Consider the following 13,696-nt stretch of genomic DNA (forward strand, 5'->3'; position numbering starts at 1 on the left):
AGACGAATGCCTCGCAAGACGGAAAACTCGCAAAATGAAAGGGTTTTTTGTTTTTTGAGCTGCTTCGCAAGACGATTTTCCCTATGGGCTTGCTTCGCAAGACAGAAACGTCTTGCAAGTTTGTTTCCTTTTTCTTAACACCGTTAATACAGTTGCGACTTGACTTCGAGGAGCAACTCATAGCACGCGGTGTGGTAGCCTTTTTGAGGTTTTTGAAGACTTTGGTGGTTTTTGAAGCTTTTCCAAAACTTTTCCGACACCGTGCTTCGCAAGACAAAAAAAATCGCAAGACGACAAAACTCGCGGAACAAATTAATTTCGTCTTGCGAGGCACCACTGTATTGCTGAATTGGTACAAACAGCAATCAATGGGAAACCCAATTGCTGTTTGTTCCGATTCAGCAGTAAACAGCAGGAGAAAAACAAAAAACCCATTGCTCGGGCATAGATCTGGAAAGCTCAGACCTGTTCCTGGAATGCACAGTGCAAAAGGGAGTCTGGATGAGTCCTTAGTGTGGTTAAACAGCAACAATAAGCAGACCTCTCTGCAACTCTTGATGCATTTAAAACCACATTGCTGGTGTTCACAGAGGCAATGTTCACGTGCTGGTTCAACAGCCTTCCACAACCTGTCGCAAGCCTCCAGAGGTTTTCAATTGCAGTAGAGCTGGGCTGCCTGGGGCTGCTGGCAGCTGCAGCCTAGAATATATTGAGGGCACCAGGTTGGCAAAGGCTGATCTAGACCATGGGTCTGCAGAATGTAAAGGCTGAATGTTGGTGCCCCATTGACTCCCGCATAGGTAAGTGTGTTGAGATTTTTTGCATGGCCAGTGCTCAGCTTAAACCAGGCCTACTGACCTTTCTTTACTTGCAAACAAAGGAGCTGTAGTGGGTTTGGAAATGCAGTCTGATGTCACCACCAACTGCTGCTCCCAACTGGGGAACTCCCAGCCCTGAAGTCAGGCTTCTGCATTGCTGGTTTGCTGTCATCCCATTGAGCACGTTCCACTGGGAGCCCATCCAGGCTGAAGTGCTCCTACTACCCAGGCAAATGTGCTTCCCCAAGTCCCATCAAAGCGGAAAGGAACTGCTTGAGAGCACTAACACAGCTAATGGAACTTCTTCCAGCAGATTAAGTGGTCTTATGATTGTGGCATAAGGAGGAGATGTCTTAAGCCTTCCAGCTGTTCACTCCTAGCAGAAGGCAAAGGCGCTCTCGAGAGTGAGCTGGGGCAAAAAGCAACAGAGTCTTGCAACACCTTAAAAAGTCTAACAAATGTACCAGTGAAGATTTCGTGGACTGCTGACTGCCTCCTCAAAAGACAAGGCGCTTTGGCAAAGATGGAGCAAGCTGTTTTCCTGATGCTCCAGAGGGAAGGACCCAAATCAATGGATTCAAATACAAGGAAGGAGATTCTGACTAAACATTAGGAAGAACTTTCTGATGGTAAGAGCTGTTCAGTGGTAGAGTGGACTACCTTCATGGAATGCTTTTTTTTGTTGGGAGCCACCCAGTGTGGCTGGGGCAACCCAGGCAGATGCATATACATCATCATCATCATCATCATGATAATTATACTTGATTCATTCCTAACTTAGCTGTTTTCAACCAAAGGTGGGGAAATGCACTGTTATAAGCTGGAGAAGATTTAGTAAAGGAATCAGTGAAAGCATGGGGCCTGATCCACCAAAATGTTATTGTGCAAATGCCGCATTGGTATTTATTATTAAACTGGTATTGTTATTATTCCTAAAATTGATGCACAAAAATTCAGCACAGCAATGCAGGCCATGCCTGTAGGCTTACAATCTGCAGCAGCCTCCCCCAACAGGGTGCCCTCCAAAGATTTAGTGTACTGCAACTCCCATCAACTCCAGTGGCATACAGCTGTGCTGGTTGAGTCTGTTGAGAGTTGTAATCCAAAACATCTGGAGGATATAAGGTTACAGAAAGCTTCCCTAAAGTGAGAGATTTTTTGAAGTTTAAGAAAAAGAGAGAGGGGTGGGGAGAAAGAAAGGAAGAAAGAAAGAAAGATCCTAAATCTGACAGAAAGGCCACAGACCAGAGGGTATATTTTGGTCTCCTCATCACAAAAAGGCTAATAATAGCTGCTGTGGGAGCAAGGAGGTTCAGTAGCATCTCAAAATCAATCACCCGGCAGCGCTAGAAATTAGCCCGTTTCCATGGTGAAGGCAAATTGCCAGACAGTCCCAAGGCAAATTGCCCAAAGTCGATGGGCAAGGAGAGGCTCATGTCCTTTCAGGTGCAAAGAACTGCAGACTGAGCCAAAGAAAAACAAGGTGGAACAGCCCAGCTCAAGCTCCCTGGACAGGCCAACAAAAGTGAGATTGAGCAGAGAGAAAGAGCATTTCAATGGGGTTGGTGGGGGGAGATCACAAGCTGCTCCTGTTCCTCCCCACCCCTCATTGAAAGAATATCTGCTTGGCATGCAGAAAACCCTAGGTTTATTCCCCAATGGCATCTCCAGGCAAGGCTGTAACAGCAGGGCACAAATGAAATAAGTAAGTAAATAAAAGGTAGGTAGGTAGCTACATTTATATCCCACCCTTTTCCAGCTCCTCATTTAATCCCCACAACAGCCCTTTGAGGTAGGTTAGGCTGAGAAGCAGCGACTGACCCAAGGTCACCCAGGGAGCTTCATGGCCAAGTGCTACCTCCCAGCTCCTAGTTGGATACTCTAGCCATTATGCCACACTAGATCTCAAAAGCAAAATAACAAAAACAATGTCAGAAAAGCTGCAAAACGCAGCCCATCAGAGTCGATCTGCAGAATGAAAGAAGGGAGGCTCACAAGCACCCGGCAGCCACCTCAGAAGTAAGGTAAGCAGAAGAAAACCCCCGAAATCTGGAGTCAGAATCCCACCAACATGTTGTCTCTCCTTTGATCATTTTTGGATGCACTTCTTTTCTCATTAACGGAGGGCAAAAGGTCCGGGACGCGGGGAGGAAGTGCAGAAGGACAGTTTGCCAGGGCGCTCTTCCAACTTGCCCTCACTGTTTTTAGAACATTGCACCTACCTCCCCCCGCAAGAAGGAGCTTAGTTGAGGAGTTTACTTACATCTGAGGCGGGGCCCTTGTCTGCACCAGGGCAAGTGAAGGTAACAAATTCATGGCACCTCTTGTGGACGACGAAGCAGCAGACTGCAAGGAGAGAGCAAAGAAAGGAGAATTTAATGGAGAGCTAACTAAGCGGTGGTGGAGGGGTAAGATTTGAGGGACCCCTGCGCGGTCAGGGCTTGCAATCCCCCAGCAGGCCAGATATTTATTTTGCACTTAACATGGCTTTGCAAGGCATGACAAATTTGTTTCCTATTCTTCTTCAAGCAAGGAAATTAATTCTCAATTAAGGGTTGCTTAATGGGATTATTCATCTCTTGTTTTGCTTTCTGAGCGAGGCACTGAAAGGCTGGTCATTCACAAGCAAACTGCTGAAGAACATCAAGTGGAAACCAGAACTCTTTTATTGGTTTATGGCAACAAGGCCTGTCCGCAAGGGACAATGACAATAAAGATATTGTATCGTATCGTATCAATGGGTAAGATTGTTAGGTGATTCATTTGAGCCTAAGACCAAGAAGCCATTTCTAGGTGTATCAGCCTGGAATCGGTGAGGGTGGAAGAAGTATTGCATTTTGTCTGTCCTGATTTATTTATTGCTTGCATATAAATCACATCTTTTCTTCAAAGTGGTGTGCATGGTTCTCCTCCCTCCTCATTTAACCCCCACAACAACCCTGTGAGGTAGGGTTAGGCAGAGAGACCGTGACTGGCCCAAGATTGCCCAGTGAGCTTCATGGCCAAGTGGTGGGATTTGAACCCTGGTTTCCCAGGTCCTAGTCTGACGCTCTAACCACTACACCACACTGGCTCTCTGTGGGAAGCTGAATCACCCACTACAGTGGTACCTCGGGTTAAGTACTTAATTCGTTCCGGAGGTCCATTCTTAACCTGAAACTGTTCTTAACCTGAAGCACCACTTTAGCTAATGAGGCCTCCCGCTGCTGCCATGCAGCCGGAACACAATTTCTGTTCTCATCCTGAAGCAAAGTTCTTAACCCGAGGTACTATTTCTGGGTTAGTGGAATCTGTAACCTGAAGCGTCTGTAACCTGAAGCGTGTGTAACCTGAGGTTCCACTGTATTTAGCTTCACTGGATGACACTGCTGTATTATGGGAGAGGGAGAAAAAATATTTCTCTCCATTTTCTCCGTACTTTTATACACTTCTAGCCTGTTATTCGCCTTTTTTTACTAAACTGAAAAGTTCCCAATACTGCAACCTTTCTTCACAGGAGAGTTGCTCCAACCGCTTGATCATTTTGGTTGCCCTTTCCCACATCTACAAGATCCTTTTCAAGTTGAGGCAACCAGAAAGGTACACAGTATTTCAAATGGGGTTGCACCATTCTTTTGTATAACACCATTATGACAACTTTGGCAACTTTACTTTTGACTCCTTTCCCAATGGCCCCTAATACGGATTCACCTTTTTTTGAAACCATCTTAATCTGGGCAGCAGAACAGATGCAAAAGAGCCCAGCAGAGCTCCAGAGCTGCTTGCATTCATTTCACCGTGGCTTGCTGTGCAGGAGAACTGCTTGGCTGGATGGGGCCTCATATTACTCAGAACAGGATCATTTGCATTCCTTGCCAGACACCAGAAGCCTTCTGAGACAGCGCAGAGCAGGCATAGGCAAACTTGGCCCTCCAGATGTTTTGGGACTACAACTCCCATCATCCCTGACCACTGGTCCTGTTAGCTAGGGATGATGGGAGCTGTAGCCCCAAAACATCTGGAGGGCTAAGTTTGCCTATGCCTGGCCCAGAGCAACAAGCCTGTGTAAGAACAGGACAGCCCAGTGTCTGGCTGCAGCTGGATCAGGTCAAAGGATCCCATCGAGTCCAGCATCCTGTTCTCACCAGATGCCCCAAGGAGAAGAAGCCAACAAGCAGGACATAGAGGGGGGGCAACCACAACAGAAACATCTCTCCCCATTTGTGCTCCCCAGCAATTGCAGTGGGGGGCAAAAGGCCACAAGCGGCAGAGGGCCCAACATTTCTGTCAGGGGCCATGTCAAGGAGGGAAACACAGAGGGCAATTCCTTCAGCCAGGTTCAGCCACTCCCAAACCAAGACAAGTTCTCTCTGCTGCCTCCCCCCTCCCAGGGCACACTACATTTCCCTAGCAATGGTGTAGCCAGACTTCAAACATCTGCAGCCATAGTTATCCTTTACTAGGATCGTAGGAATCTGCCTTATCCAGATCAGAAGTTCATCTAGCTTCTCAATCTTGTCTACATGGACTGGCAACAGCTCTCCAGGGTGAAGGCATGAGTCTTTTACCCCCATCAACTCTACCTGGAGATTCCATCGGGGATGGAGATTCCATCGGGATTCCATTGGACCTGGAACATTCTGGATGCAGAGAAGATGCCCAAGGTCTACCAATCAGAGCCCAGTGCAATACAGCAGCTTAGGGTGGGGCTGGAGACATAATTTAAGGACCAGAATGCCTCCGAGTACATGCTCAGATTTGTTTTGAGCACTAGCAGTGAGCTCACAGTCCAGTCACACACACAAAAACCCAGTTTCCTCTCCTCCCACGTTTTCTTCATCTCAGCAGCCTAACTGAAAGGAAGAATATTTTTTGGGTTGCTACTGTTGTTAAACAATTGGAAGTCAGAAAGTGATAGTGATCACCCAGAGATCTAGAAGCCGATTTCAATTTGCCTTTTGCTAGGGATTATTTTCTGGCCTGTGTCAATTCTGGATGTGTCTTTACATAAGTTGATATTTAAGCGAATACTGTAGCACAAGAAATATATTTACTGTAAATCTGTATTTCATCTCAGTGTATGCATCCCCACGTGGTTATTGAGCCAGGAATTGTATCACAAAGTTCAGAGCAGTACAAAATCCAAAGGACAATGACATTCTGATCTGTTTAGTAGTTAGGGAGGTGCAAATTAGGCCGCTTCATTTTAAAATGCAGAGCAAATGTCAGTTCTTCTCTGTCTCTCCCTTCCACCCACCCTTGCCCCAGGGTGTCTTTAAATATTAAAGTCAAGGGTGGGGGTACACAGGGATTCTAGAGGACACCTCCTTTCACTGTTGACCAGAGGACGGGGAGATGGGGAGGGAATGAGCCATTTTGCCCTTGGAGAGAGTCCTGTTGCTCAGACAGCAATGATGTGGCCAACAAGAATGTAGCAGGAGTCAAGGCTGTTGCCAGAATTCCACTCGGCCCTTCTCTGATATGACACCCTCTCTGATCCTTGTGCTTGAGGTTCTGTTTCAAAGCTTAATTATTAAGTAAGGCATGAAATATATATCACGCACACACTTCACACCTTCCCAGTAGCATCCTGGAGTCTGCAGCTCTCATTCACCAGGCAGCAAAATAATTAGGTGCCAAATGTTACACAGTGCAGAACTAGGTAACCATATCAAAATAGATTGCAAAAAGGTGCAATTTAATAAATGGATTTTTAGAAAAAAATAAATAAAGAAGTACATTCCTGTTATGGAGGACTGTAAACACATCACGATCCCCCAATCCCGCCACCATCACCAGAACAGGCTCAGCCACTCGCCGCCTTGGCCAGCCATCCAGTCTAGCTGCCAGACCAAAGTTGTTCTTCCTGTTTCTACCAATGAGCAGCAGAGCAACCATTGCGATGGCCACCTCATATTGACTGGGAGTGCTTGGCCTTTTCAGCGATCGATAGGAACACAGATTGTTCTATCCATAACATAGATTGCTGTGAAAGGAAGTCGTTTCATTTACAAATGAGATCCAATAGCAAAATGTGAGTTTTGGCCCATCGCCTGCCTCTGGGCTGGGGAAATCTATGCAGGTCATTTCGGTTGAGGCTGAAGGATCAGGCAATAGAAACTTTTGGGCAACTTGCTTCCAAGGAGCACCCAGTCGCCACATGCACACCACACATTTGACACACTGTTGTACCACTTGCAGCAGTCATGGCTGCCCTCAAAGAATCCTGGGAACTGTAGCATGTTATGGGTGCTGAGAGCAGTTAGGTAAAGGTAAAGGGACCCCTGACCATTAGGTCCAGTCGTGGCCGACTCTGGGGTTGCGGCACTCATCTCGCTTTATTGGCCGAGGGAGCTGGAATACAGCTTCCGGGTCATGTGGCCAGCATGACTAAGCCGCTTCTGGAGAACCAGAGCAGGGCACGGAAACACCGTTTACCTTCCTGCCAGAGTGGTACCTATTTATCTACTTGCACTTTGATGTGCTTTCGAACTGCTAGGTGGGCAGGAGCTGGGACCAAGCAACGGGAGCTCACCCTATTCAAACTGCCAACCTTCTGATCGGCAAGTCCTAGGCTCTGTTGTTTAACCCACAGCGCCACCCGCGTCCCTGAGAGCAGTTAGGAGGCCCCTTTATTTCCCTCACAGAGCTACAGTTCCCAGAGTGGTTTATCAGCTGATCCCTCTACGTAGGTCAGGGGAGGAGGAAGGGGGTGCGGTGGGGGCGGTCCGCCCCGGGTGTCACCACTGGGGGGGTGACAAAATGCCGGGCAGCACTCACCATGGGGCCTGCAGCGTACCCGAGCCACGCATCTCTCCTGGGATTAACGCAGTGGCTTGGGAGCCCGCAGGCTCCACGCTGCCCCAAATGGTCTGCCCACCACCTCCCCCTCAGCTGTAGGGCAGCTGAGTCGGAGGAAGCAGGCAGACTCCTCAGAAGCCCTGCGGAGCATCCTGCCCCAGATGGCGCCCCCCATGGGTGGCTGGCCCCGCCTCCGGGCACAGGGCACGCATGCTGCCCCAGGCACCCAATCGGCTTGCTCCGCTGCTGAGCCAGGGAACTCTGGGGAAAGAATGGGGGCCTACTAACAAGTCTCAGCATCCTTAGCAAACTATACTTCCCAGGATTCTTTGGGGGAAGCCTGTGAAAAATGGTATAACAGTGCTTTGAATACCTGATGTGAATGTGGCCACTGCATAAATTATGGAATTTGATCTCACAAGATGTAGTGATGGCTTTAAAAAAGGAATAGACGAATTCATGGAGGAGAGGGCTGTTGAAGGCTACTAGCCATTATGGTGATGCTCTGCCTCTGCGGTTGGAAGCAGTAATGCTTCTGAATGTGAGTAGCTGGGAACCACAGGAGTGGAGAGAGCTCTTGCGCTTGGATGCTGCTTGTGGGTTTCCCACTGGGGCATCTGGTTGGCCACTTTGGGAACAGGATGCTGGACTAGATGGGCTACTGGCCTGCTCCAGGAGGGTTCTTATGTTCTTAAACTCATGGAGGAGAAGACTTTCAAAGGTTGCTCCTACTAGTCCTGCTGGCTATGTTTTCCTTCCACTGTTGAGGGCATTATGCCTCCCAGTTCCCAGGAAGAGATGCTGCTGCATTTGAGTATTGCAGGAGCAACACACACACACACACACACACACACACACACACACACACACACCAAACTAGAGTACTACAACATTAATTTATCTTCAGAAAAGTCACCCCACAACCAGCCTACTTTCAGGAACCGGTTGTTTTTCTTAATTGGAGCATTGCACACCAACCCGTAAAAACGAAATGTTCCAAGAAAGAATATGCGAAGGCAAGGAACATCTAACAAAAGGGAACTGCAACATATAAGTATGCTTAATTCCAGGGTGGAAATTTTAAAAAAATTAACCTATCCCATTACAGCTTTTTGTCTTCAGACATTGTCAAGCTTCAAGAAAGATTTAATGCTGGAATTTATCTGAAGCCCGCAGTTAAGGGTCTTCATTCTTATCTTATTCTACTATTCATAGGGGTTCCCGTGATGCATTTGGCCCTAGCCAGGAATTTGCTAAAGGCAGGAGGGGGCTGGGGCAAGCCCCCAGTGTCCACACACCCACACCCACCCACACACCCACAGACACACACCACATCCACCTTCTTGCAATGACGGTCTGAAAGCCAAATCCAAATGCATTCAGCTAAGGACATTTGAATCTCTCTTTGGACCTTCCTTCTCAATGTACAAAGGTCTGAAGTGGAGGCGGCATCTGTGTGGATGTCTGGGGGTAAAGCCACATGAGCACCCCAGGGACAATCGCCTGCTTTTAGCCTACCTGCGTTCACTCAGAAGGCCTGCAGAGGGCAACTGGCTGTCTTTCTATTTCAGCCTTCCCCAACTTAGGACTCAGCTAGACCGGTAAAGAAAAAGTGATTGATATGTCTTGTATGTGCAATATAATGTTGAGTCCTCTTTTTCCCTCTACCGGTTTCCCCTGTTTAAATTTACAATGCTTTGAAATGAAACGCTTCTTCGGTGAGTCTAGATTCAGCCCTAGTGTCCCTCCAGAGAGTGACGAAGCCATTGTCGGGCCTTTTCTGGCGTGAACAACATGAGATGCAGATGGACCTGAACTGGAACCCAACTGTCAGGGAACTGCCATCGGAGGGACAGGTGGTGGAAGGGCTCACGGAGGTTGGGAGAGACCCAGCAGCGGAAGCAGGAACCAGCAGAGGGAGAGGTGGTTCTCTGAGGGAAAGCGAGCAAGAGGGAGGGCTCAGGGACACTTCCAGCGAGAACAGCGGGGAGGTTTCTGGACCTCCCATAGGGAGACCCACTCCTCGCCGGAAACTGTCACGCCATGAGTCCAGAAGACGTGTTTCCGTTAAGGAGCTTTTATGTTGGAAGCGATTCCGAAAGCAGCCACTGTCGGAATCTGCGAGTGACTAAGAGGAGCCATGTCTGAGGGGCTCCGTCACAGACAGAGGTTTGTGGACTTGAACAAACTCTGAGGGACTACGATTTTACGCACAAGCAGCTCATCATCCCATCACAGCATTCCGACAGTCTCTGAAAAGCAGCTTGTGCAGGAGAAGGCATCATGAGCAACCCAGCCGGAACCGGAGAAGCAGGAGCGGGAGCGAGTCCAAGCCTGGAAGAAAGGTACCGGGTGTTGGAGGTCCAGCTAGCGCTGCAGACGGCGAGGCTTGAGGAGAGGAGGGCTCAGGATGCAGACAAAAAGGGGAAAGCCCCCCAGCTCGCCAGAAAGGTACCAGGATTGGTGCAGAAGTTTGGGGGGGAGCCCAAGGACTATCATGCCTTCCGGACAGAGATGCAATATGCCCTCAATCTGCAGTTTGATGAATTCCCTGATGAGGAATCGCGAGTGGCTTTCGTGATTGGGCATCTTGAAAAGGGGGCGAGAGACTGGGTTAGACCCCTGATGGCAGCGAATAGTGACGTCCTAAAGGACACGATGAAGTTCTTTCGCGCCCTGGATCTGATGTTTTCCAGCGATATTGAGAAGGGAGTGGTGCGCAGACAGTTAATGGCTTGCAAACAGGGGAGCCGATCTGTCCGTGAGTACTGGACTGAGTTCACCATGCTGGTTCACAGATTGGTGTGGGACTTATCGGCGGAACCCATTCAAATGCTATTTGAAGAAGGGCTTGCTTCGGCTGTGAAAGACGAACTTTCCCGGGGCCCCAGGGCGGATTCTATGGACCAGCTGACCAAATCTGCGCTGACCATAGGAGCGCGCCAGGAGGCGAGAGCATTGGAGAGGCGGGAAGGGAGAACGTTGGAAGGAGTTCCACATTCCAGACATTCCAGAGCCAACTTTCCCGCCGGCAGAGCCGATGGAAATCGGAACAGCGCGCGCGCGCGCAGTTTCAAAGCCCAGTGAGGGGGGAAAGAAGGAGGGAAAAGGCGCCCAGAAATGCTATCTCTGCCAACAGCCAGGTCACTTTGCCAGAGTCTGCCCCCAGAGGAAGGAATGGCAAGGGATGGTGGGAGCTGTTGAAGGAAGAGAGGAAGAAATACCGGAGCAAGTAAAAGCCAACGCCTGGCTGCCACCGTCGGGGCACAGCAGCCAGGCCAAAGAGCAGTGAAAGTGCCCACTCCAGAACCTCCTAAACCCGCCCTAGTGATAGAGGTGTTACTAGAGCTGCCTAACGGACACCCACTAAAGATAAAGGCGCTATTGGACTCAGGCAGCTCCTGCAATTTCATGAGTAAGGAGTTTGCTGCTGAGCACCAGATACAGACTATCCCTTTAAGCAACCCCCTGCAGGTGACCACGATTGATGGCAGGGAGCTGTTGGGAGGAGAAGTCAGCTTGCAGACCGTCCCAATGATAATGAAGGTGGCAAGGCACACCGAACTGATAGCGTTTAATGTGGCCACCTTGGGAGGAGCTCCCATTATATTGGGGATGAGCTGGCTAGCGTTACATGATCCGCTGGTGGGCTGGCATCAGAGAGTGGTTTCCTTTGGTTCAGCACATTGCTTAGAACACTGCAAAGAGGGAAAGGGTTTGGCAGGGGCCCAAGCCACCCTAGCAGGGACTGAAGTAACGGAGAACGTGAAGGTACCACGACAATACGCAGATCTCTGCGACGTCTTCAGCGAAAGGGAAGCTGACCAACTACCCCCGCATAGACCCTTTGACTGTCAAATCAATTTACTCCCTGGGGCACAGCTCCCTGTAGGCAAACTGTATGCCATGTCAGACAGAGAGATGCAGGTGCTAAGGGAGTTCATTGACAAGAACCTGAAGAGAGGTTTCATCCGAGAGTCCAGAGCGGTGGGAGGCAGCCCAGTGTTTTTTGTGGATAAAAAAAACACGGACAAGCCGAGGCTGGTGTGTGACTTCAGGGCATTGAACGCAGTGTCAGAACCAGTGGCCTTCCCTATGCCCAGGATTGACGACATTTTGACAAGGGTGCGGAAGGGAAAGATTTTCACAAAGCTGGACCTAAGGGGGGCGTACAACCTGATACAAATAAGGAAGGGGGATGAATGGAAAACCACCATGTTCACCCCTTTGGGGGCATTTGAATATTTAGTGATGCCCTTCGGCCTACAAGCAGGCTCCGCGTGCTTTCAATCGTTTATGAACCACGTACTGGGGCCTTTGCTTTACAAGAATTGTGTGGCCTTCTTAGATGACGTGTTGGTGTATTCTGAGAATGAGGAGCAGCATGTGAGAGACGTCAGAGAAGTGTTGAGCAGGCTGCAAGCCAACCAGCTGTGGGTGAAACTGGAGAAGTGTCAGTTTCATACCAAGGAGGTGGAATTCCTGGGGTATCGCCTGTCAGACAAGGGATTGGCCATGGATCCCGGCAAGGTGCAGGCGGTGCTGGAATGGAAAACACCCAAAACAAAGAAGGATGTGCAGAGGTTCCTAGGGTTTGGGAACTTCTATCGTAAGTTCATCCAAAACTTTGCCCACCTGACGGCGCCCATTACGGACTGTCTCAGCAGTAAGAAAAAATTCGTTTGGACTGAGGAGGCGGAGCGAGCATTTGAGGAACTAAAAAGGGCCTTCGCCTCGGAAGAACAACTCCTGCATGTGGATTTACAAAAACCGATGAGAGTGGAAACGGACGCATCAGACAGAGCGATCGGGGCGGTGCTTCTGCAGCCAGGGAAGGAGGAGTCAGAGTGGAGACCGTGTGCCTTTTTTTCGCGAAAGCTGAACAAATCCGAGAGGAACTACACGGTGTATGACCGAGAACTACTCGCCATTCTTGAGGCGTTCCGGAGATGGAGGCACCTGCTAATTGGCGCACAACATAAGGTGCAAGTGTGCACTGACCACAAGAACCTAGAGTATTGGAGAATGGCCCGAGTGCTCAACCAACGGCAAGTGAGATGGGCCCAGGAGGTCTCCAAATTTAACTTTGAGATTTGTTACGTGCCAGGCCCAGAGAACATTAGGGCGGACGCTCTCTCATGCAAACCTGAATATTTGGAGGGGGAGGGAGCACCCGAAGAGAGACATGTCATTCCAGAGGACCGCTGGGTGTGTGGGGCGGCATTGGTGGGGCAAAGAGAACTGGTAGAGGGAACGGAGAATGATGAATACGCCCAGGACAAACTCAGGGGTATCAGGAGGGAGGGAGACAAACCCGGAGGTTTTGAGGAGAGAAACGGGGCGTTGTATTACAAGGGAGCGCTGTATATACCTGAAGGAGAGTTGAGGGGGAAGGTACTCAAGCAGCTGCACGATAGCCCCACAGCGGGGCATTTTGGGCAACACAAAACCATGTGGTTGGTTACCAGGGAATTTTGGTGGCCCAAGGTCAGGGAAGATGTACGGGAGTATGTGAGAGGTTGTGACCAATGCCAGCGAGCCAAAGGGGAGAGGCGGGCGCCGGCGGGGCTATTAGAACCGCTACCCACACCTGAAAGGCCATGGGAAGCAGTGTCAATAGATTTCATGACTGATCTGCCAAAGTCCAGAGGGAAAACAGCCATCATGGTGGTGGTAGACCTGTTAACCAAAATGGGCCACTTTATAGCCTGCTCACATGCTGTCACGGCAGAAGAAACAGCGAAATTGTTTGTAGAAAATGTTTTTAGGTTGCATGGCGCCCCCTTGAGGGTGGTTTCTGACCGAGGGAAACAATTTACTTCCAGGTTCTGGAGGAAGCTCATGAGCTTACTGCATGTAGAGGTCAATTTTTCGACTGCCCGGCATCCTGAAACCAACGGGCAGGCGGAAAGAGCCAATGGCATCCTCCAGCAATATCTGAGGTATTATGTCAATGACAGAGAGAATGATTGGGTGGAGAAGCTGGCGTTGGCGGAATTTGCCTACAACAATGCGGAGAACGTGTCCACAGGGATGAGCCCCTTTTTGGCTAATTACGGGTGCCATCCTAGGGCTTTCCCAGGGGGGGAAGGGGAGAG

The 13,696-nt window shown here is 49.5% G+C and overlaps 1 protein-coding gene across 2 annotated transcripts in view; it reads right to left on the bottom strand.

Annotated features, from left to right (window-relative positions):
• PRKCB (protein kinase C beta) overlaps positions 1 to 13,696 on the bottom strand; it is a 201,335-nt gene that overhangs the window by 121,512 nt on the left and 66,127 nt on the right. For both annotated transcript variants that reach the window (XM_081170868.1, XM_081170867.1), the window contains exon 3: positions 3,082 to 3,164. In XM_081170868.1, coding sequence (XP_081026994.1) covers positions 3,082 to 3,164 — 83 coding nt within the window. The remainder of the gene's footprint in view (positions 1 to 3,081; positions 3,165 to 13,696) is intronic.

The sequence above is a fragment of the Podarcis bocagei genome (assembly GCF_964188305.1).
Source record: "Podarcis bocagei genome assembly, chromosome: 14".
Classification (NCBI taxonomy): domain Eukaryota; kingdom Metazoa; phylum Chordata; class Lepidosauria; order Squamata; family Lacertidae; genus Podarcis; species Podarcis bocagei.